The sequence below is a fragment of the Meles meles genome, chromosome X, assembly GCF_922984935.1.
Source record: "Meles meles chromosome X, mMelMel3.1 paternal haplotype, whole genome shotgun sequence".
In the NCBI taxonomy this organism is placed as follows: Eukaryota; Metazoa; Chordata; class Mammalia; order Carnivora; family Mustelidae; genus Meles; species Meles meles.
In genome coordinates this window covers 122740317-122763626 of record NC_060087.1, presented here as the reverse complement: position 1 = coordinate 122763626, position 23310 = coordinate 122740317, and the positions used below count along the sequence as shown (strand labels likewise).

General features: G+C 44.6%; 1 protein-coding gene across 2 annotated transcripts; it reads left to right on the top strand.

The window, feature by feature from the left end:
- Positions 1-1740: 1740 nt before the first annotated feature.
- SLITRK4 (SLIT and NTRK like family member 4) lies at positions 1741-10116 on the top strand. 2 transcript variants are annotated; one of them, XM_045996378.1, is made up of 2 exons: positions 1741-2080; positions 6447-10116. In XM_045996378.1, exon 2 carries the CDS (start codon positions 6497-6499, stop codon positions 8993-8995), a length of 2499 nt encoding a protein of 832 aa, XP_045852334.1. In that variant the 5' UTR covers positions 1741-2080; positions 6447-6496; the 3' UTR covers positions 8996-10116. The 2 variants fall into 2 exon arrangements, with proteins under 2 accessions (XP_045852334.1, XP_045852335.1); XM_045996379.1 differs by lacking the exon at positions 1741-2080 and adding an exon at positions 2773-2908.
- Positions 10117-23310: the final 13194 nt, after the last annotated feature.

The following is a 23310-nucleotide window of genomic DNA, read 5'->3' as shown; positions in this document are numbered from 1 at the left end:
CCTATTGAATCTTGTTAACATTTATAGTAAAGGACAAACAATTCCTCTATCCTGATCAAATATATTGTAGCTTCCTGTATCCTTTGCATTTAGAATAAATGCCAACTTGTTTTGGTATCTATTGCCACCTTCAAATTGCATTATACAATAGAATGCAAATGTGAGTTCTTAATTAGCAGGATCTGTTTTGTTCAAAGGTACAAGAGTAGAGGGGTTTTTCACCATACTGCAGCTGTTACCTATGGAGGGAACAAATTTCACCCTACTAAGAGTTGCTGCACAAGTGCCCATGTTTTTATGGATGGATTCTTCAGTGTTTCTTTAAGTAATGCTATTTCGTAACGGATTTCACATGGAATACAGCAAAATTTACCATTGCTGCCCACTCAATTTCTGCCTCTAGGTTTTTAAAAGAGAAGAAGACGAAATTTTTAAGGACAGTAAAAAGTGGGGGTAGAGAAAAGATTCTTCATGAAAGATGCAATTATTTACCAAGGTCATAAGAAAACATGCCTATATACACAGATCTATTTAAATATTCATTGATATATTGTACATGCATCTCTATATACACGCTGTGCCCAGCAAACATTTGCATGAATGTAACCTGAAGGCAGCCTCATGAGATGACAAAAATGAAAAAATTTGAACTTATATATAAATAGATACCACAGATAATATACAAGATAGGACACTATCCACCAATAATGTCATAAATCCTTTGCGCATCGGGTTTTTTGCCTAGATTTGAGGCCTTTAAACATCAACCAATTATGGTAAATGTTTAACTGTAGGAGTTCAGGCAGACAGCCAATTTTGGTTTCAAAGCTATTGCTAGTTTTAGTTTGAAGAGTTTTTCATTTTTAAGTAAAAGCATTTCGGGGTACTGAGCAGACCCTGTGGTGGCTAGAGCCATCGGAATTTGCAGAAGTGGATTAGGCAGAACGTAGGTCCTGAAGCAGTGGGCCCTGCAGTACCACCTGAAATGTGGGAAAGAATATATACTCGCCATTTCTAACTTAGCTCTATTTACCTAAAGCCAGTTATCCCTACAGACACAAAGTAAAGAGAGAGAGTTGTTTTTCTTAGCCAAGTACCTACCAAAACAGCAAGGTTGGGGGGAGGGGAGTAAAACGACCGTTTTAGCCTTTCCCCGTTAGGAAAGCCAGGTATTGGAAACCCATACAGGACAGCCAAAGTCCCCCGCCCCACAGGTACATTTGCTTTCTTGCCAAGCCTATTAACTAAATTCCCAGACTGCACGAAATTCGTTTGAACATTAGCCTTTCTCCGGGATATTCCTACTCTCTCGTGGAAGCACTAGCAAATGGGTAGAAGAAAGGGGCCTAGACAATCCACACGCTGGATTTGCAGCCTCTGGGTATTTGAGATTGTATTGCTAAAGCCTCTTTGGTATAGACAGGAGAGTGAGGGGGCTACCGATGTGACTTTTCTTAGTCCCTTCCGTCGTCTCCTTTTCTGATTCCCCAAGGTATCCTTTAGGTCTCTTCCCTCCCAGCCCCAAAGCTCCGAACCTTGTCCCCCTTCCCTAAAGCCTCTCATTCACCAATACCCTCCCCAACCCAAGTCCCCTCCCGGTCACCACCAAAGCCCGGAGAAGTGGAACGCACACAATGCCTCCCTTATAGGGCTCGAGCTGGGAACTGGGCATGCTCAGTAGCCAAAGCAGATTTTTTTTTTTTTCTTCTTCTTCTTTGGTCGCAAGTGCGGCATCTCTCCCAGTCCCACACCTCTCTTTCCCCTATCTCTATCCCTCTCCCCCCACCCCCAGCTCTTTAAACGTCCCGCTTAACCCGTTCTACACCGAAGGCACGCAGACTTCTAAGGTGCGGGGAATTAACCCGCCTCCTCCTAAACCCACTAAATAAGTCTCACTCTGAGCTAAAGCTTCACACTTTTGCCTTAAAGCCCCCAGCCCCTCACGCGCACACAGGTAGGGAGAGTGAGGATACTACTGGATCCCAGGAAACTGGTCCCAAGAAGGCTCCATCCTGGATCGCCCGCTGCCGAAGAAGTATCCCCGGAGTCCTCTGATCTGCGGGGTGACAATTAGCCGAAGGTACTGTACTCGCTATACAAAGCCCAAGTGCGATTGTTGCCTTTGAATGTCATTGTTGTTGACTCACCCCCCTCGGTCCTGGAATTATTCAATCCCGCGGAGATTCGACGACCCTGTCTACCTCCCTTGCCCCCCTCCCCCACCTCCGACGTTTCTTTGGCTTTGCCCGGGTTCTTGGTTGCTCTCTCAAAGGAACGCCCCGGGTGTGTGTGTGTGTGTGTGTGTGTGTGTGTGTGTGTGTGTGTGTGTGTGCGTGTGCGCCTTCGTTCTTAGGGGACTGAGGGAGGAGAAAGGACTCGAGTGTGCGTGTATGTGGTGGGAGGATGGAGGTTGGCGCTTTAGCATTTGGAGACTGGGGTCTCTAGGCGCCAGGAAAGGGGTCGCTCCTCCCTAGGGGGTGTTTTAGGCATAAAGAGGGGGCGGATGCCTGGAGGAAAGTGCGCTTTCTTGGCGTGTGGGTAGAAGAGGAATCAAGTGGAGGTGTCTGGCTGGGGGACAGGGGGCCTCAGCACTGTGCGGGGGTCGAGGTTCCTGAGTTTCGGGAGGGAGGCTGCTTGTGTGCGGGGTGGTGGGGGGGCGGGGGCGGGGATTCGGCGCGTGTATGTAAAGGTGCAGCCCGTGTGCGAGGGGCTGGGTGCGCGCGCGGTGTCTGGCCGGGTGCGCGCGCGCGCGCCGCTGCCCGCCTGCTTGCCTGCGAGGACTGCCTAGTGGGTTTGACCGGCGAGCCGGCGCGGCGCAGCTCGGTCCCGGATCACGTAGAGACCATCGCGGAAACTGCAGAGCGGATCCCGGCGCGGCGGGCCCTGCGAGAGCTGCTGGGCTCCGGAGGTGAGTGAATTTCCAGCGGGGCTGCGCGAGCTGCACCGACACTCGCTGCCTCTTCCCCGCTTGGTTCGGCAGCACCAGTGTGTCTGTGCGTCTGTATCAGTGTGTGTGTGTGTGTGTGTGTGTGTGTGTGCCTGCGCGCGCGCGCGTGAAAGGGGGGCAGGTAGATAATTATTTTTAGTTTGGGTCGTGTTGGTTTGGGGCCGGCCGAGTGGCCAAAGCGATTGTAGTGGCTACCCCACCACTACCCTGCGTGCCTACCCACGGCGCGGTCGCAAGTCCCTGAGGACCAGAAGAATCCGGTGTCCTTAACAGCGCTGCCTCCGCGGGCGGCCGGGGTGGCGAGGAAAGTGTCCTGGTCTAGGGCCGCTCGGGCTGTCGGGGCCGCTGCTGCGCTGGCTTTGTTTTCTGCGCCCCACTAACAAGCACTGTAGGCGGACGTGGATCCGGGGCTCAGGGCAGTGGCCCCCGAGCCGGTGGGAGATTACGGGCACCCAGCACCACGGGGAACGCGAGAGAAGCCGGTGGCTAACTCTAAAAGCCCTGCAGAGTCGGGCAAGTGCTGGCAGCGCGACTTTGCAAGATGCCCAAATGTTGAGCTGATTTCTGGCTTGGTGAGAGCAGCACTCTGTGGCTGGCCAGTGGGGGCGGGGGGTGGCTGGGAGGGCGTAGGGGGGGTGCCTGGACCGCTGCTCTCGGCCACCGAGCCACCGGCTCACTCTGTCCGTGACAAGCGGGCCAGTGACGCCCCAGTGGCCCTCGGCCTCGTGGCCTGAGCCGGCTGTCTTTTACCCCGGAGCCACCGCACGCCCGGGTCTAGAGAGGCCGAAGGAAACTCCAATAGCTGCCCCTTGTGGGACGGGAGCGCGCTGAGAGATGTGTGCGCAGCGGAGCTGAGGGCCCCCGCGACACCCCGAGCGGTCTCCGCCTCTGCCGCCCGACCCACGAGGCCGCCGCTTGGGCCCGGGACCCGGGAGGGGGGCTTGCGCGCCGGTTCCGGGCACCGGGATGCGGCAAAACATTGCGGTACGCGCCACCGCTGGCAGACCCTCCGGCCGCGTCGCCGCCGGGCCCGAGGTAGCGCACAGGGGGCGGCAGTGACCGCGTCTCTCGGCGGAGCCCCCCGCCCCCGCCTAGGCGGGCGGACGGGCGGAGGTTTCTCTTGCCAGCTCCAGGGGAGCCACCTCGGCCCACCCCCCGCAGGCGGCTGTCCCCCGCAGGCCCGCTCCTTCCGCACGGGCGCCGAGCGCCAGGAACAGCACTCCGGTGGATGCCCGATACGCGGTAAGCCCAGCGGGGTTTGCGCGGTCCCGGCCGGCTGTGGGTGCCCAGTGTTCTGCAGGGCACAGAGATCCAGAGACGGAGAGGTAGATGGGGAGACGGGCGTTCTCGGCAGACGCGCCACTCTCGGCAGCCCGAGAGATGGCTTTTGGTATCCAACTCCTACTTTGTGGGTTTTCTTTTTCTTATTTTCCTTTTTTCCCCCGATTTCAATATGTGCACGTTTTAGTGGTACCCTGTGAACGAGAGGTTTCTTTCGCTTGCATTCAGAGCCCCCTTCCCCTCTTCCTAGCTCCCTTCCAGCTCTCCTTCCTCCTCTCACCACTACTCCATGGTCTCTTGCCCTTTTGGTCCCTCTTCCTTGGAGATCGACTCCCCCTCTCCCTCGCTTGACACTCCAGCTGCCTTCGGCTTTCTGGCTTTCTCTGTTTCACCGGAGATGCATTTGGGAACTTCCTAGCTCGTCCTTGTGGCTTTTTCCCCCCTTTGCTATTTAAAGTAGAAATTACGAGGAGGAGGGCAGCTCCTTATGCAATTTCAGATCTGCTGATGATCCTCGTTGTGTTTTTGTACTGAATTCAGGTTATTTCGGTTTTTTGTTTTCTTTTCATTTGTTTCTAGCTTGGTTGATTTTTGGCTGGGGGGTAGTAACACGAAATGATTCAACCGAACCAGAATAGCTACTGGAAACCACATCTATAGGAAGGCAAAATGATCATGTGAAATTGTGATTTTACAATGAAAGTTGTCTTGGATGATGTCATACTTGAGAATTTATGACTACTTTTTGCACTGCCAATCAAACCATCATGGTGAATGGGGGGACTGCATGTCGACAGGGCATGTGCCAGGGCGGACTGTATTCTGAACCAAACTACTTAAAATGCAAATCTTTCTGGGTGGTGGCTAAAGGATGGTGTATCTTGAGACATGGTTGGTTTTGCCACTAGCTGATTCCTCGTGGGCAAAATAAACAAAGGAGTTTTTGTGTGACACTTCTTTGTATCATTCCCTCATCATGTGTTCCTGGGTAATTTCTTTATTTAATTAATGTTTGGTGGTAACCATATTGAAATTGCAGCCAGCTTCCCATTCAAGATGGAAAAGACTCACATGGCTAAAATCGCATCAGTAAAATGCACAGAGCTTATTTCTCTTTTTAGGCTTTTCCAGGAAACGTTGCATATATTTGTACATGTGTGCGGTATTTAAGGAAATGGCTACAGTGGGTTAATTTGCTAAGCATTAAACTCCACTAGGTGATTTGTGATTTGTTTACAGACAGAGACATGGGGTGGTGATATTGGGAGGAGATGTTTGGGAAGTGATGATTTTAGGACAAACATTTGCTGTACTAAATGTATCTGGTGCTGCAGATAAAACCACTCGAAGACTGTGGTGTGTGAATTCCCCTTCCTCAGCAGCGCTAGTCTGTGGTCAAAGTGAAGGAGATGAGCATCTGAGCCAAGTGTCAGTCGTCAGACCTGGGTTCAAAACGGCACGTGAGGGAATAGACGTGGGCCAAGTAGACAGGAGACCCGGTTCTTGGGGGGGGGGGGGTAGGAAAGCTGCCTGGACATCTGCTAGGCAGCTCAAGATTTCAGGCTTCAGGTTTCTCTCCTGCTTTCAGGGACCCAAAGACAACCCCCCCCAACCCCCACCCCGGGAGAGAGGACTGTCAGGAAATTAGGTACTGTGTATTTACTTGAAATTAAAACTTGGCCATTTCCTAATCAGTTATTTTTCTAGAACATCACTGGGTCATCTGTGTTTTTTAAGGCAGACATGTGCAGGAGTGAACTCGTTTGTGGCAGCGTGCTTACCTGTGGGCTGAAGCTCAGGCAGGTCTCCTCCCAGGGCTCCTTCTACCTTGATCTTTTGACTGTCCCCTCTATAGCGACCCAGTCCCACCCATTGCCACCTTCCGTTGTACCCAGGGCTCTAACACCTTCTCTCTTCGGCCTTCTGTGGTCTGTGTTCAAGGGTGGAGTTTGATGGTTTCCAATTGTAAAGGTTTAAGCACAACTAAGCATTTTTCTCCTGTTGTTTGTTGTTTCTGCACATGTAAAAGACATATAAACTACAGGCATGGAAATAGAACTGACAACATTTCCAGTGATCATTTTTCACCTGAGTGAGAACACTTGCAGAAAAATACAAAACTAATCATTGCAGCCCCATGTTCACTATGGTATGATGTAAACGCAAGTACTTTTTCAAGTAATGATCATTGAAAAAATGTTTTCTTTTTATTTTTTAGATTATTTCTCTTTATTCAGAAGCATAAAGTTGTTTGCTGATTGCAAGAAGATGTTTCTTTGGCTCTTTCTGCTTTTGTCAGCCCTGATTTCTTCGACAAATGCAGATTCTGACATATCAGTGGAAATTTGCAATGTGTGCTCCTGCGTGTCAGTCGAGAACGTACTCTATGTCAACTGTGAGAAGGTTTCGGTCTACAGACCAAATCAGCTGAAGCCACCTTGGTCTAATTTCTATCACCTCAATTTCCAAAACAATTTTTTAAATATCCTCTATCCAAACACATTCTTGAATTTTTCACACGCAGTATCCCTGCAGCTGGGAAATAATAAACTGCAGAACATTGAGGGAGGAGCCTTTCTTGGGCTCAGTGCATTAAAGCAGTTGCACTTGAACAACAATGAATTAAAGATTCTCCGAGCTGACACTTTCCTTGGCATAGAGAACTTGGAGTATCTCCAGGCTGACTACAATTTAATCAAGTATATTGAACGTGGAGCCTTCAATAAGCTCCACAAACTGAAAGTTCTCATTCTTAATGACAATCTGATTTCATTCCTCCCTGATAATATTTTTCGATTCGCATCTTTGACCCATCTGGATATACGGGGGAACAGAATCCAGAAGCTCCCCTATATCGGAGTTCTGGAGCACATAGGCCGTGTCGTTGAACTGCAACTAGAAGATAACCCTTGGAACTGTAGCTGTGATTTGTTGCCTTTGAAAGCGTGGCTGGAGAATATGCCATATAACATTTACATAGGAGAGGCTATCTGTGAAACTCCCAGCGACTTATATGGAAGGCTTCTGAAAGAAACCAACAAACAAGAATTATGCCCCATGGGCACAGGCAGTGATTTTGATGTGCGAATCCTGCCTCCGTCTCAGCTGGAGAATGGCTACACCACTCCCAACAGTCACACCACCCAAACATCCTTACACAGGTTAGTGACCAAACCGCCGAAAACAACCAACCCGTCCAAGATCTCTGGAATCGTAGCGGGCAAGTCCCTCTCCAACCGCAATCTCAGCCAGATTGTGTCCTACCAAACGAGGGTGCCCCCTCTGACACCTTGCCCAGCACCTTGCTTTTGCAAAACACATCCTTCGGATTTGGGACTGAGCGTCAACTGCCAAGAGAAGAATATACAGTCCATGTCTGAGCTGGTCCCGAAACCCTTAAATGCCAAGAAACTGCACGTCAATGGCAACAGCATCAAAGACGTGGACGTTGCGGACTTTGCCGAGTTTGAAGGACTGGATTTGCTCCATTTAGGCAGCAATCAGATTACAGTGATCAAGGGAGACGTATTCCACAATCTCACTAATTTACGCAGGCTGTATCTCAACGGCAATCAGATTGAAAGACTCTATCCTGAGATATTTTCCGGACTTCATAACCTGCAGTATCTGTATTTGGAATACAACTTGATTAAGGAGATCCTAGCGGGCACCTTTGACTCGATGCCAAATTTGCAGTTGCTCTACTTAAACAACAATCTCCTGAAGAGCCTGCCCGTTTACATTTTTTCGGGAGCACCCCTCGCTAGACTGAACCTGAGGAACAACAAGTTCATGTACTTACCCGTCAGCGGGGTCCTCGATCAGCTGCAGTCCCTCACACAGATCGACTTGGAGGGCAACCCTTGGGACTGCACTTGTGACTTGGTGGCGTTAAAGCTGTGGCTGGAGAAGTTGAATGACGGCATTGTCGTAAAGGAACTGAAATGCGAGACTCCGGTTCAGTTTGCCAACATCGAGCTGAAGTCCCTCAAGAATGAAATCTTATGTCCCAAACTCTTAAACAAGCCATCGGCGCCGTTTACGAGCCCTGCACCTGCCATTACGTTCACCACCCCGCTGGGTCCCATTCGAAGTCCGCCCGGTGGCCCGGTGCCCCTGTCTATTCTCATCCTCAGCATCCTCGTGGTCCTCATCTTAACTGTCTTTGTTGCTTTTTGTCTTCTTGTTTTTGTGCTGCGGCGAAACAAGAAGCCCACGGTCAAGCACGAGGGCCTGGGGAACCCTGAGTGCGGCTCCGTGCATGGCCACAAGACCAACAAAAAAGACGGACTGAGCACGGAAGCCTTCATCCCGCAAACCATCGAGCAGATGAGCAAGAGCCACACCTGCGGTTTGAAAGAGTCAGAAACCGGCTTCATGTTTTCGGATCCTCCCGGACAGAAAGTCGTTATGAGAAATGTCGCCGACAAGGAGAAAGATTTACTACACGTGGATGGCAGGAAGAGACTGAGCACAATCGATGAACTGGACGAATTATTCCCGAGCAGGGATTCCAACGTGTTTATTCAGAATTTTCTGGAAGGCAAAAAGGAGTACAACAGCATAGGTGTCAGTGGCTTCGAGATCCGCTATCCAGAAAAACAACAAGACAAAAAAAACAAGAAGTCCCTGATAGGCGGCAACCACAGTAAAATTGTCGTGGAGCAGCGGAAGAGCAGCGAGTACTTTGAACTGAAGGCAAAACTCCAGAGTTCCCCTGACTACCTACAGGTCCTTGAGGAGCAGACAGCTTTGAACAAGATCTAGGTCATGTAATCTCACTTCATACAGAGGACATTTATTTAATGATGAAAGTGCCTTTTGTTGACTTCTGACTCCAAATACTATATTATCAATAGGCATAGAGGCAGGTGTTTCCGAGGCTGTCTCATTAACTGTGGCTGCAAAGATGTGTCCGGTAGAAGAGAATTTCCTTAATAGATTTTACTACATAAAACCTATACTGTGGAGTCCTGTGGGGATACTGCAAACTCAATTGCCAAAGGGATGCTTTGTATACATAACACACTGAATTTAACCTCAAGAGGCAAATCTGTTTTGTACCCCGTTGCAAAACCTCCGTCTCTTTGTGCTTTGTAAAGCAAATTCAAGAAAACTGGTACCAGTGTTTGTACCTCAGCTGGGTCCTTCATCTTGCACGTAGATCAAGTCGGTGGAACTGGAATAAATCCTTTTGATTTGTGGCATTGTAACAACTCTGTGTAAAGATTATCTGAAAAGTTAAAAAAAAAAAAAAAAGCATGCAAAGAGAGAACATTCGATAGTATTTGTAAATCGGTAAACTTTATGGCCTGCATCTTGAAACCGCTGGATTTATAATGTTAAAATTGTGCAAATATTTGTTTAAAATATACCATGCATTACGTAACTATAAAATAAATTTGAACACTTTAAGCATTACCTGTCTATACATAAAACCTAAAAGAGAAAAGTCAATGTGAGTTACATAGCGTTTGTGGTGATCTGAAGAAATACACGATGTTTATCAGAATTAAACAAGGCTCAAATTAAACTAACATTAGAGTTTGTTCTCAGTTACGTGAAATACCCGCAATCCTTAAAGGTTGTCCAAAATTAGCAAAGTGCTTACCGTGTGAGCGCACCCAAAGCTATTTTTGTAATATAATTCATATTTATGAAGTACTTTGTATACTAAATAGGAAAGTATGTACTCCTTAATATGTATTTAATATGCCTGACTTGTTTTCCTGATCACAGGGAATTTATCAATAGGTATACATTTAGACAGAAAAGAAAAATATACCAAACTGAAACTGAAGCTTCTGTGTACAGAAATATTCTGGACATTGTGATCAGGTATAATTTAAAAACGAAACAAAGAAAAAAAACCACAAAAACACAAAAATACAAAAAAAAAAAGATAAAAACCAGTTCTGTGCTATTCTTGAGAACTTAGCATATTATCTTCAGATTTGTTACCAACCGTGCATTTTAAAATAGGTTCCTTAGTTTTATAGTATCGTGTCTGGGGCAGTTGTTATTTGCCATCAGTTGTCTTGCTTTTCAGGATTCTATGAGCTTAATTCAAATAGTTTTCACTACAACTATTTAAAACAATTAATGAGTAAGGTTAATAGTTATATCTCGTATGCATCAGTATCCTGTTCTGTCATCATTCCAGCTACTATCAGATAATCCAGTAGAGCAGTGAACATCTCGGCTCCCAAAGCCACACTGTAAAATGCTTTCATTGGTCTCAGATGAGTTCACTGTGTTTGCTTGTGTCGTTAACTTCTAAGTCAAAATTGGTCAAAGAAGGACTTGATAATGGGAGACATTGGAAGATTTTTAGGAGCTCCCAGTTAGCAAAGCGACATCCTAAAACACATTACCTTCTTGGCCTGCCCACCTATGTATGTTTCGTTGTGCTCCATCTCTTATAATCGTTGTATTAATCAGTGAGTTAACCAAGAAGGTAAACATAGACATTCTTCATGAACTTCAAGTGGCAGATGTTTTGGCGCAGCTTCCAAAATGATATTATGGCTAAAGTTGTAACGTAGTCCCTTTATTAAGTACTAATTTCAGGGCTTTATAGGTTTGTTCCAGGATTAAAAAAAAAAACAACTTGGCATTCTTAGACGGTGTGCGTGTGTGTGTGTGTGCCTGTGTGTGTGTGTGTGTGTGTGTGTGTGTGTGTTTGGGTGTATATGCATACATATAGGTAATTTGGAGATTTTTTTTTAAATAGCAGAAGAAATTGTCTCCATATGTATGTGCTGGTGCTCTTAAAACTTTAACGTGTAATTTTAATTTTCATGACAATGTCTGTGAAAACTTTATATGAATATTAAAAAATATACAAATAAATACTTGCTTTCTGATCTTGAAAGAAAAGACACAAAGACGTGTGCCCAACAGCGTATTTTCATCTACAATTTCCTAAGGACTTTTAATATGCCATTACCATGCCTCCATGCATCCATGGATTAAAGGGCTCCTAATGCATACTGACAGGATAAAGACGCAAAGGCTTCAAAGAAAGTGTTTTATTTTATCCTGTCAATAAAGTATGGATTGAGGAATCTTAAGTAGACACTTAGGGGAGGAACCGGAAAGCTCTATCCATGATCTGGGGATAATAGGTCATTGGGATGATGCCTTTTATTCAGTGTGGTGATGCTTTGAAGATGTTTCAAGAGTACCTGCCACCATCTCAAACTTGCTGTAGCATATTGGCTATCTCATCCCCTTCTGCCGAAAGGTATAAATGTTCAACTTTTTCTAAAAAGGAATTTCAATGTGTGTGGTTATTTGGAGGTTTTAACTGTAAGTGAACAACAGTAACAAATCCTTGGTTAAGGCTGATCTATTTTCCTTAACTGAAGTCATTGTGCCTACATGATACAGTGTATACTGTTTTGCACCTGTCTCTCATTAGTTCTCCTTGTACCTTTTATGATGATGTAGTTAGGCCTAAGTTTTGCATTGAGTACAAGAGCAGTTAAGATACTGTACCTACATTTTGTTGGCTTCAACGACAACCTTGATGTTAGTTTAACCCCTGGAGGAGTGATCTACATGTCAGTGCAGCATGTTTGGTGGAATTTGATTCAAATCTAGAACATCCAAGAAGTGCCCACTTCTAATGTGGTCTGACACATCATGGGCTTCTTGGCATTGTATCATGTGCTTGGACTCTGTCAGAATGGTTGCAAAGAAGATTAGAGCGTATGAAATTAGTGAAGGGGTTGAGATAATATATTATGTCCGTGTAATATAAATCAAGTTTTAAAGTATTTTTTTATGAAATCAATAAAAGTGGTTCAATTCTTTCAAAGTAAATCTTTGTGTAATTTTATGAGAAAGCAGCTATTAAAATACAGTGATTCAAGTCTGTAAGGCAATTTATATTCTATATCTCGTTTTCCATTCTGAAAATGAACTGAATAAATATATTAATTAGAAAATCATTTAAGACCAGCTTTCTTTTGTTGCTTTTTGGAAGCATTTTTTTTTCTTTAAGCCATAAGGATGCATAAATTATACAGGGCATGGCCTCATGAGTAACGTCAGCAGGTATCGCAGAAATCACAGAACACATCTAGAAATGTATGGCAGTAGTAGTATTCTATAATATCTTTTGCATGATTGTACATTGACATTGTATGAAATGAGCACAGTGAGTTTTTTTTCGTTTTTGCTATTGTTGTCGCATCCAAAGAGCTGGGGAGAAAATATATTAAGAATGTATTTATAATCACTATTTTGAAATAAAGTAAAGAAAACACATTGTATTGTTTTTACCCTGATTTGATTACTAGTATTCGAAGTTACTTTATAAGATAAAAATCCAGTCATGCTATAAAAGCTAGTGTAAATCACAGAAAGAAACTTTTAATGACTTTTGTTTGCTTTTAATAACATCAAGGTCTTAGCATTTATTAAACGCCATTTTTATGAAAGTATTAATAAAATCGTTTGCTACAATGGTATTACTGAAGCCACAGTTTGTTAAATATGTTTATCTTTCCATTATCTTTCAGAGGAAATAAAGCAGTAACCAAATTGATGTTTTCACCTAGATTTGAGGGCAAGATACAGAGCTTTAGAATACTGTTTGTATTAAACATAATTGCTAAATCTCTGTTAAGGGATGCTTTCTTTTCCGACATCTTTGCCATCCGTGTTTTTGCACTGGCAGCCCATTCCCATTAATCAGCTGGGATCTGACATAATATTCAATCTTAACTGTCTATTTAAAGGCTTCTGCATGTTTCCTTATGGGAAGAGATGTAGAGAGAGGGAAAGAGAGAAAATAAAAATGAAGAGTGTTGTGGTCTTAGGTTTATACCAAGCAAGGCTGAAGAGGTGAACACTATATTCTCTGTTTCCCTCTCTCTACATCTCTTCCCAAATTCTTCGTGAGTACTGAGAAGAGGGCTTTGGGCCCCGGCCACTCAGTTATGTAGGCAAGTGGTACCAAATGAAGCCTTGGCTTCAGTTCCAGTGCTCATTCAATTAGTCACTATGGTCAGATGAGCTGAACTAAAATATCCTGTTTGTGGCTTCACTTACTGGGAATAACTAGCAACAAAGATCAAGTTCACCTGATAATTGTGAACCCTCAGTTTTGGATTTGCTGGTTATCTGTCCGTTGTTAAATTAAAAGCAAACAGGAGGTTAAATGAGTTTTAAATGACTTATTTTGGACAAAATTGCCCTTAACCTAATTTTGAATTTTGTTTCATGTTCATTTCCACTGGTTGATAAGATTGCACTTCAGAAGGGGAAATCCAGGAAGACAAACTGTGTTTTCCATCTTATATGCGCAAGCAGGGCTTCTTAAATTTTTTTAGAGATTTCGTTCAACCTGTTGTTCCAATGTCTACAGAGACAACTGCTTATAATGCTTCGAGCCAAATAATTGCTGTTGAGAATAAAAAGATTCAGATTTTTCATCAAATTCCAGTAATGACCAGATCCGTGGACTACAGTGTCCAGAACCAGGAAAGAATGACTCAGTGCTCCGTCTTAGTGTGCTTTTGTAGACACTGGCTAGATAGAAAAAGTCTAGTGATTTTATTAATATGTCAGGAATGAGAAATTGCTTGTTTAGCTTAAAAAGCTCATGAATAAGGTCTTCATAGAAATTATATAGGAGTATGTAATGAAAAAATACAAAACGTCACTTTCAGATTAGCTCTAGGAAGGAAATAGTCTTCTAAAGTTTCTGAACAACACATTTCTCTTAGTTGGCACCTTACAGATACTAGATCATGTCCTGTGTTGCTGGTTACTAACCTGAGGAAGTCATGTTGTGCAATGGATACTGCTTGGGAAAGTCTTTTCAAAATCACAGTAAGATCACTCCTCCTGGTTATGAATTGCAATGTATATTTTCATTATTGTTTCATGTAAACTGAACCATTGTAAAATTCTGGAGTTGATATTTGGTAATTTTAATGCTGTTTTCACTAATAAAAGTCTTTTCTGATAGGTCATATTTGTAGCCATTTAGTGTGTTTATTAGTGTGAAATCAGTAAAGCTCAACATCAAGAACAAATACAAATTATTTGCGTTTTGGCCAAAGCAATTGTTTGGTTAGTTTCTACAATAGGCCAGGTCTAAAAGAAAAACCAAACAAAAATGTAACAATAAGCCAGATCGACCTACACACACACACACACACACACACACACACACACACACACACACAGGAGTACACACAAATAGTGAACGATGCACAAAAAGAATTATTTAGTTGATATAAACACAATGTTTCTGCCTTGACTACCTAGATTTTCCAAATCAAAGTAGGTACTGGGGCCCGAGTGATAAATATCCTGCCTTTTTATTCACTTTAAATGGAAACCTGACCACTGTGTTCATATATACTAGAAATCTGGCCCAGTTTCCTCCCAGGACTTCCTTGTCACTGTCTTGATAGTCGGTTTTGATACTCCTTATTAACTTTATCATCATGGTCATCCTTCCATCCGTAAGTGTATTTAAGGTACAGTGCAATACGGAACTCCCAGGTAGCCAACCAAGGTGCAAATCACAACTATTATTCAGAGAACCATGTAGAGACATCTAGATCCAAAATAAAGGTGACGATTTGATTAGACATTATGAGAGCACGGAGGTTAAAAAGAAGAACAAGGAGGTTACAAATTACTGACCAAAGGGCTCTCTACCTAAGTTAGGATCAGGGAGGATAAGGCCGAAGGAGTATGCAGAGGAAAAAAGGGATTATTTATCAAAAAATGCTTATTTATTATTTATCAGAAAGAACTCAGAATCTGATTACTGAACAAGAACCTTGGCAACATACGTCAAATCACAGCCTTCTTTCTCCTTATTCTCCCTCTCCACTTTATTTCTTGTAAATAGATACGAAACCCAGCATGTACCACTACAACTAGTAATTTGTACGTTTTCAAGGAATTCACTGGTCAATTAAAACAACGGGTTACCTTTTCAGCTCCTGTGGAATTGTTTCCCAGGCTGACTGACATCTCGGGCTGACTGTCAGGGCCTCCCGGTAGAGCTCTAGCTGTGAAAGAACAATAGGCAGTGTTTGTGCTTAGTAAGAATAGGAAGTGAACCATACTAGTACATATAATGAATTTGGATACAGAGCGAGAGAAATCGATACAAACATTTGGGTTCCTAATCCCATGATAAAAAGCTGCTAAGCCTTTTGGTTTGTTTTCAGAAATTGTATTTCAATACAAATCACCAAGTGCTCATTCCAAAAGCCATTTCCTGCAAGAACCCCCGGGATGCCGTGTCTCTGCCATGGGTCTCCTTGTTCCATAGCAGGGCTGTGTCGCCTTTGCCAAGGCCTCCCTGCTGGAAATTCTTCTCTCCTGCTGCTATGAACAGCCAACATCATCTATGGCACAGGCTAGCTCAGGGAGCTTTTCTTGCTTTCTTTTTCCCACTGCTGTTCGGTTGTTAGTGACAGGACACACGAAAAAATCTAGGATTCTATGTGCAAGCATGTATTTGCCATTGTAGTATTACCACATCTAAAGACGTTATTTATTTATTTGACAGAGAGAGAGAGAGAGATCACAAGTAGGCAGAGAGGCAGGCAGAGAGAGAGGGGGAAGCAGGCTCCCCGCTGAGCAGAGAGCCCGATGCGGGGCTCCATGTGGGGCTCGATGCGGGGCTCGATGCTGGGCTCAATGCTGGGCTCGATGCTGGGCTCAATGCTGGGCTCGATCCCAGGACCCTGAGATCATGACCTGAGCCAAAGGCAGAGGCTTAACCCACTGAGCCACCCAGGAGCCCCATAGAATTACCACATCTAGAGAGCATTTCAACTGAATGCATATTCCACGTGGCCATCTTTGTTTTTATTTACCAGCCACCTTCCAGCCCACAACAGCTACCAGTTCTTTTATGCCTGGCTCTCCTTCCAAGTGGAAAGTAATTCCATCCTGGAAACTCACCGTTTATTTATAGAAAGAGTCATCACACTTCTATCTGCTCATTTCCTTCTAGAACTTCCAGAAATATAGAAAATTTAGTACAGTAAGTGATTGATTTAAGAGAAAGTCGTGTTGACACAAAAATAATTATAAGAAGGAGTGTGGGGGCGCCTGGGTGGCTCAGTGCGTTAAGCTTCTGCCTTCGGCTCAGGTCATGATCTCAGGGTCCTGGGATCGAGCCCCGCATTGGGCCCTCTGCTTGGCAGGGAGCCTGCTTCGTCCTCTCTCTCTCTCTCTCTCTCTGCCTACTTGTGATCTCTCTCTGTCAAATAAATAAATAAAATATATATACTTTTTAAAAGACGGAGTGTGTTATGGGGGGAGGGCGGGGGAAGAAACCAGCTTTAGAAAGATGTTTCTTGTGTTTTGGATCTCCTTGCCATGCGTTCGGAGGGCAGCACTTGAACTCCTGAGTGTGACTCCCCGAGAAATCAGCTTGCACTCTGGAGCCCCTGCGAAAACTAAAGAAGTTCATTATTGCTGACATGTGGGCAGGTTTGCCATGCGTTGCCGTAAACATGGCTGTTATTTTCTCCTTGCACTATTTCAGAAAATAGTCATTTGCTCAGATTTGGCACAGCTGCTGAAATGCTGCTGTATCAATTCTCACCGTGAAAATCCACAAAGCATTTTTTTTTTCTATATGTAACTAGGCAGTCACACAGAAATGTGTATTGGAAACCGGATAAAACCATCAGGATTAAGAAGGGAGCTAGCCTGTCCTTAGGAAAAGAGGGCTTTTCAGAGAACCAGAACGCAGGCATTTTATTAAAATTACATCAAGGTAGAGCACCTTCCTTTGAACATGTCAGCTTTTTTTTTTGTAGGCTTTGATACGTGCGTTATGGGGGAAGTAGGACTCAGTTCTGGAACAGTATTTCCATTCTCTGCACAGTCATCCTGGTTGCTTAGATGCGGCTGCAGTGTAGAATGTGTGAGCACTAACTGGGTTATTTAATCTCAAATGCGTATCTGATTTCAGCAGCTCATTTGACTATAAGCATAATGAAGAAGGCCAGTTGCTGACCTAACAGAGTGGTCTTACAGTAGAATTAAATGGTCTTTATTCCATCTTAAAGGTTGTCGGAACAGGGGTAAACCAAGAGCCTGTTGATAAATAGTCACCCCCAACGTTTAAAAACCATCACAGGAAGCTGGGAGTATACATACTCCTTGAATTTGCAAATCAGATCATTTCATCCCTATTCCTTTTCTTCCAAAAGAAAGGCTAGAGAGGGAAGGTGACTTGCCCAAAGCCAAGTAACATATTAAGACCAATCTGGTCTACAACCTGTTTCTCCTGACTCACAGGATAATGCTATTTCCATTACACTGTTCTATTTGGAAGTTCCAAAGAGGAGAATAAGGATCTGTGGGAGAGGCTGTAGGGAGACATTCCAATGTAGCATAAGGACATTCTCCATAAGGTTTTCTAGCAGCCCATGACTGGAATGAGCTAGATTTCAAAATACAGACTTCTTTATCCATACAAGTAGCCGGAGCGAGAACCGTTTTGACAAGGAGGATGGATGTTATCCAAGAAAATGTATTTGAATGCAAGCTTGGACTAGTTGTTTCTTTGAGGACACTTCTAGGATCCTAGGATTCTCTGGTTTATCCACTAAAGTCATTGATCAAGAGAGTCAAAACTTCCAAATAGTCTATTTTGTCTCAGACATTCAAATCTTCGATCTATAGTAGCTTAATTACTAATAGATGATATCCACTGGATTTTAGAATAACAAATCAATGACCCCAAATACCAGTTAGACATGAAGCATCATTTTGGAAGAGACATAAGTTGCCTTCTGATTTTTAGTGTTTTCATTTTGCGTCAGCATTCCACAAAGAATAGTCTCTGATGTTCACTTTTCTCACAAAGGAAAAAACAACTCCCTTTGTACATCGCACTGAAGATGGCACTCTAGTAACAACCTCACACCAGCAACGGTAAGATGAGCTTATATTTATATTTATATTTATATTTATATTTAGTATTTCAGTCCTACAGTTTCAATTTTGAGGTTCTTTCTTGAGCTTGGCAAATGGAATCAAAGGTTAGTTTATTGTTACATCACCCTCTCTAATTAGAGTTGGGTCTGTTTTTTTATCATTTACCCTCAATTAGATAGAATTGAAAAGCATTCCAAAGAATTTTAATTCAGGTTATATACCTCAACAGACTCCATTAAGAATAGTAATCACAAATTATCTAAATTACCAAAAAAATACTCAGAAATATTTATTTGAATTTCATTCCATAGAGACAAAGTTTTCTTTAAAAAAAAAAAGGAGGAAAGGAAAGAAGGTTAAAAAAATAAAACCTTCAAACCTCAAAGGTACTAGTTAACAATTCATTCAAAATTAGCGGTTTTACATTTTAGAGTCATACTTCACTTCTAAACAGCCACAGTGTTAAATGTATAAATAACCTCTGCCTAATTAATGTTTAAGTAGAAAAGACTAGAAGGAATCAAAATATTTCGTTTGATTTGTTGCTGATATGTGACAAATCACATTGACCCTCTGGCCTCTCCTCTCTCTTCATGTACAAGCCCACCCCCACCCTGCCGTACCCCCACTTTGGCCTGCCTGCTGCCTGGGCAGCCCTGTTCAAACACCCTTTCTTGTGACAGTGGCCAAGTGCTCCCCACTCCCATCAAAACTCCAATTCTGTTTGATGTTTTTCTTTCTACCTGATTCACGTCCAAACACCAAATTCACGCTGCAGCTAATTCACAAGTACATGAGTATGTTCATACTCTCAGGGGTATTTTAAGAGAGGATATTGAGAAGGAGAGGAGGAGACCACGTTCATTGGACGAATGGTGGCATTTCAGGCCTGGACAAACACTTTCTTTGTAGTCTTCAGTCGTATCACGGGTAATGCTCATGTAGCTCAAACTGAAACTGGCAGACTGACTTAAACCCGCTCTCCTAAAGACCCATGTCTGTCCCCTAAATGGCTTGCATTCATTTGACCTTGTTCGTACTGGAGTGGGGAGAAGGTTGGGGGGCGGAGAGGGAGTTAGTGGCAGCTGTCCTGTGGAAAGGACATTTCAATGAAAGGCCTAAAGGGTGAGTTCAAATTAGGTGTTCCAGAGTGGGGTTGGGGCAGAGCATTTGAAACTGAGGGAGCAACAGGGGCCAAGCCCCCAATGTGGGAATTAGCTCATTACGTGGCGCTGGTGAGGCAGGCAGAGAGACTAGACCGGGGGTATTGGGCAGAGGGCCAGAGAGCAGATCCTTGAGGCTTTGTGGGCCGCCTGGTCTTTGCTATAAGGAGCCCCTCTGCTGTTGTGGCCGGAAGTAGCTGTAGACAATAAGTAAACAAATGGGTAAGGAAATAGGTGGTCAGGGCGGACTGGCCCGCGGGGCGACTCCCAGGCTAAATTGTGAAAGGCCTGGGAGGATTCTGACTACCAGGTGTTTGGGGAAGTAAATGAGCATTTATAAAGCGTTGAGGTGGCACAATTAGGTTTACCTAGGACAGCCTGCTGCTCGCTGCTTTCTTGAGGCTGTACTATGGGGAATGAAGATTCTACAGGCCTTACCCCTAGACTGGAGTATGTGAGTCAAGGGTGACAGAGAAGTCAAGGAAGATTCTCCGAGTCCTCTGTCCTGAGCAGCTGGGTCGAAGAAAATGCCTTTCTCCGAGATGAGGACCTCTAGGGTAGTTGGAAATGTCTGGAAGCCTTCAAGTTGTCAGGTAAAAGGGTGCCTTTGTCCAGAACAGGAGCTCTGATGAGCAGCTTAGGCTAGAGACAGAATTGACCCTGAAGGTCACAGAAGGAGGTCACAGAATGAAAACACAAGGCCCAGCAACGACAGCAGCGGGTTCGAGCTTCGGTTTTCAGTGCGGTCCGGGCATCAGCGGTATCGAAAGCATCCGAGGTGCTTGTTAAACTTAAGCCCTCAGACCCCTTCTGAACCAGAATACCTGTGGGCAGCCCAAAGAATGTGCATTTTAGGCTTTCCAGGCTATTCTTTTATTTTAAATTGTAAGAATCTCTGCTGTGGATGTAACTCAGAGGAGAAAGCACCTGCACGAGAGAGAGAGAAATCGGGACCAGACCGTTAGAAGGAAAGCCAGGAGGTCCTGGGGGACTGGGAGCAAAGAGAAGAACGTTTCGGGAAGGAGGGGGTGACCGACCGTGTCCAGTGTTGCTGAGAGAAATCAGTGCCATCTCACCAGGATCCTCTGGTACCAGCCACGCTTGGACTGCATCCAAGACAGATGTCAGAGCAGCTGTGGGACCCCATGCCCTAACAGAACACGGGATCCACAGAGGGAGATGCTCTGAGAAATGAGACCAGAATTGGGACCGGAAGACTGAGAGAAGAGGTAGAAAAGATCAGTGCCGAGAAGACTTGAGGATTCCTGAGGAAAGGTGTATGGAAGGTGCAAGGCGGGCAGCCAGGTCCTATCCGGGGCAGGAGGACTCAGCCCCAGAGGGCATCAGAGGTGGGCTGTCATGGAAGGCCCGCAGCATTTCCGAGGGGCTTCATGCCCAGTGGTGCTGCCCACCAGGGATGAGGAACAAATAGGGGAATCTTAGCCTTCCAGCTCTTTGCTGGGGACTTTGAATGAGAGCGAATGCGGACAAGAAAATTCCACCCCCACCCCCACACCAGGGCAGCATATCCTCAATACATTCAAGTTCATGCACTTCCACGGAGTCCCTATTCTATGTCTTCTCTGGGTTGAGTGCTGAGGGGTGCGGAATAGTGGACCACATCACAGCCCCATAGAGACCACAGCCTAGTAGAGGAGGCAGATGTGAACCTGACCGGCGAGAACCCCACGCCCTCACTGCTGTAACACAAGGACAATGGGCTGCAGGAACAGGTGTCAGCCATGCGGAGCAAAGAAGGTATCCTTTGGCCTTACCTTTGGATGATGGATTGAATTTTGATAGGTGGAGAGGGAAGTCCCAGATGAGAGCACAATTTGTGTAAAGGCAGGGAGGGACAGGAGAGCCTGGTGTTCTCAAGGTGCTGGATGGTTCCCGAGGGTCATCTCTATCTGCTTACTTGCCACCCTTGCTCCGACCGCTTCCCCACACCCAGTTCCTTCTGGCATTGTTTACTCTTTGCCTTCTCTCTCTTGCAAAGCCTCCCCTGTCTTTATTGCAGTTACTTCTTTTCCCCCCACATGCCATAATTATTTGCCCCCAATTCTCCAATAAATGAACCTAAGAATGAGCAATTCCGCAGGCCAGGTGCTGAGGTATCTGCTTGGAAAGTCAAAGGAGAACAAGACCCCCTCCTTCCTTCAAGGATCTCGCCACTCGGTTCATTCCAGGAACGTTTCCCTTAACGCAGAAGTCTGGCATTGTTTAGGCAAAGCTCTCACTCTGTAGTGATAACTACAGAATTATTCCACCATGCACTGGCCTGTGTTCCTGGCTGTTTATCTCCAATCTGAATTAGAAAGGACTGAAGCCAAGGTGTTTTCTCAATCAGGTGCAAGAGTGTGTGCTTCTTCTAGCTCAGCAAAGCCCTTGAGGGAGTCTGGAGTTATTGTTTCTGAGACCTTGAAAGCTGGGCCGGCAGTTGTGTTACTCCTACTTGTATTGGTGGGTGTACGCCGCTGAGCTCAAATGAAGCTTTTGTTGCTGGGGCTTGTGTTGTTCTAATTCTTTTCAGGCATCTCAGGGATGAAAGAATTAAGTACTGCAGATGTGAAAAAACAGCTCTCAACTAGTCCAGTCCGGACAAAGTCTCTGCACCCTCCTAGCAATTTCCACATGAGGTCTTTCTGTTTTCTGGTTGGCCCTCGCAGCTGCTTTTAGGTGATAGGGAGGGTGTCGTTTCTTTTCTCTCTTTGCCTCCCTTTCCTGTTTTTTCTCTTTCTCTATAAAGAAGAGTCCGTCTTCTTTTTCTTTTGTGTGTGTGTCTGCTCTGCATTTGAGGAACGAGGGTCTTGGTGAGCTGCTACCTTTCTGTAACAGAGCTCATACTTGGAGTGTGGACCTGTTCATCTTAGAAATAAAGCAACAGGCTGGATGAAATATTAACAGAGTGAAGAGAAGGAGCCTATTCGCTCGAACTTGAAACTGAGTTTCCATTTTGGCCTCTATGGTACCAAAATAAAACAGGCCCAAAAAAAAAAGACCCAACCATCCTTACTAAGGAAAATCAGTATCTACCCCACCATTCTTTCCATGGTACTTCTGTTCCTAAGGTTGATTTTGTCCCATGGGAAGTGGATTTAGGGAGGAGGCGTCTCTACAGACAATTCCCTACTCCATGAGGATGCGGCAAAGAAAGGCAGGAACCCCAGTCTTGAACGCAGAATGGAAAGGAGGCAGCCTAGTTTAGGATCTCAGGCTATAATGACATATAGGGGAGGAGGCTTTGGATACATTTGTTGAAGCTCCATGATTTCACTCTTCTGAAGTTCTAGGTCTTTCTTCCTTCCTTCCTTCTTTCTTCTTTCCTTCCTTCCTCCCTCCCTCTCTTTTTTCTTTCCTTCTTTCATTTATTCTTTCTTTTTCTTCCTCTCTTTTTCTCTCTCTCTTTCTTTCTCTCTCTACGTTGGAAGAAGTCACATGATAAAGAATATAGCAATTATTTCTCCTTCTTTCTTCTTTCCTTCCTTCCTCCCTCCCTCTCTTTTTTCTTTCCTTCTTTCATTTTTCAATGTGAAAAAGTGTCCCATCGTTTGTCATGTTATGGTCAGCCATGCCGTCCTCCCTTCTTAACTTCCTTGTAGATGTACACTTTCCTGCCACTAATGGCAACACTCAAAATTATTTTATAGTCATGATGATCTCCTACATAGCAGCCCAGGATAAGGGCCGCAGACTTTTCAGAGCAGGTAGAGAGATGAAGTCCAATAGCTTTTTCCAGCCTTGAGCATCATTACCCACTTGCACAGCAAAAATTGAGACATTTCACAGGGCACTGGATTTAGTTTTTCCTCACAGAGGAAACGTCAGAAAAGAGGAGCAAAATTAATTTGGAAAGAGACTGCCTATGAATGAATTGAATTAAACAGAGTCAAAGGACTCCTCGTCCTAGGAAAGCTGAATAAAAATTTTAAAAGAGGACCTTTCCTGAGTTGTGTTTTCATTCAAAAAATGGAACTGGAC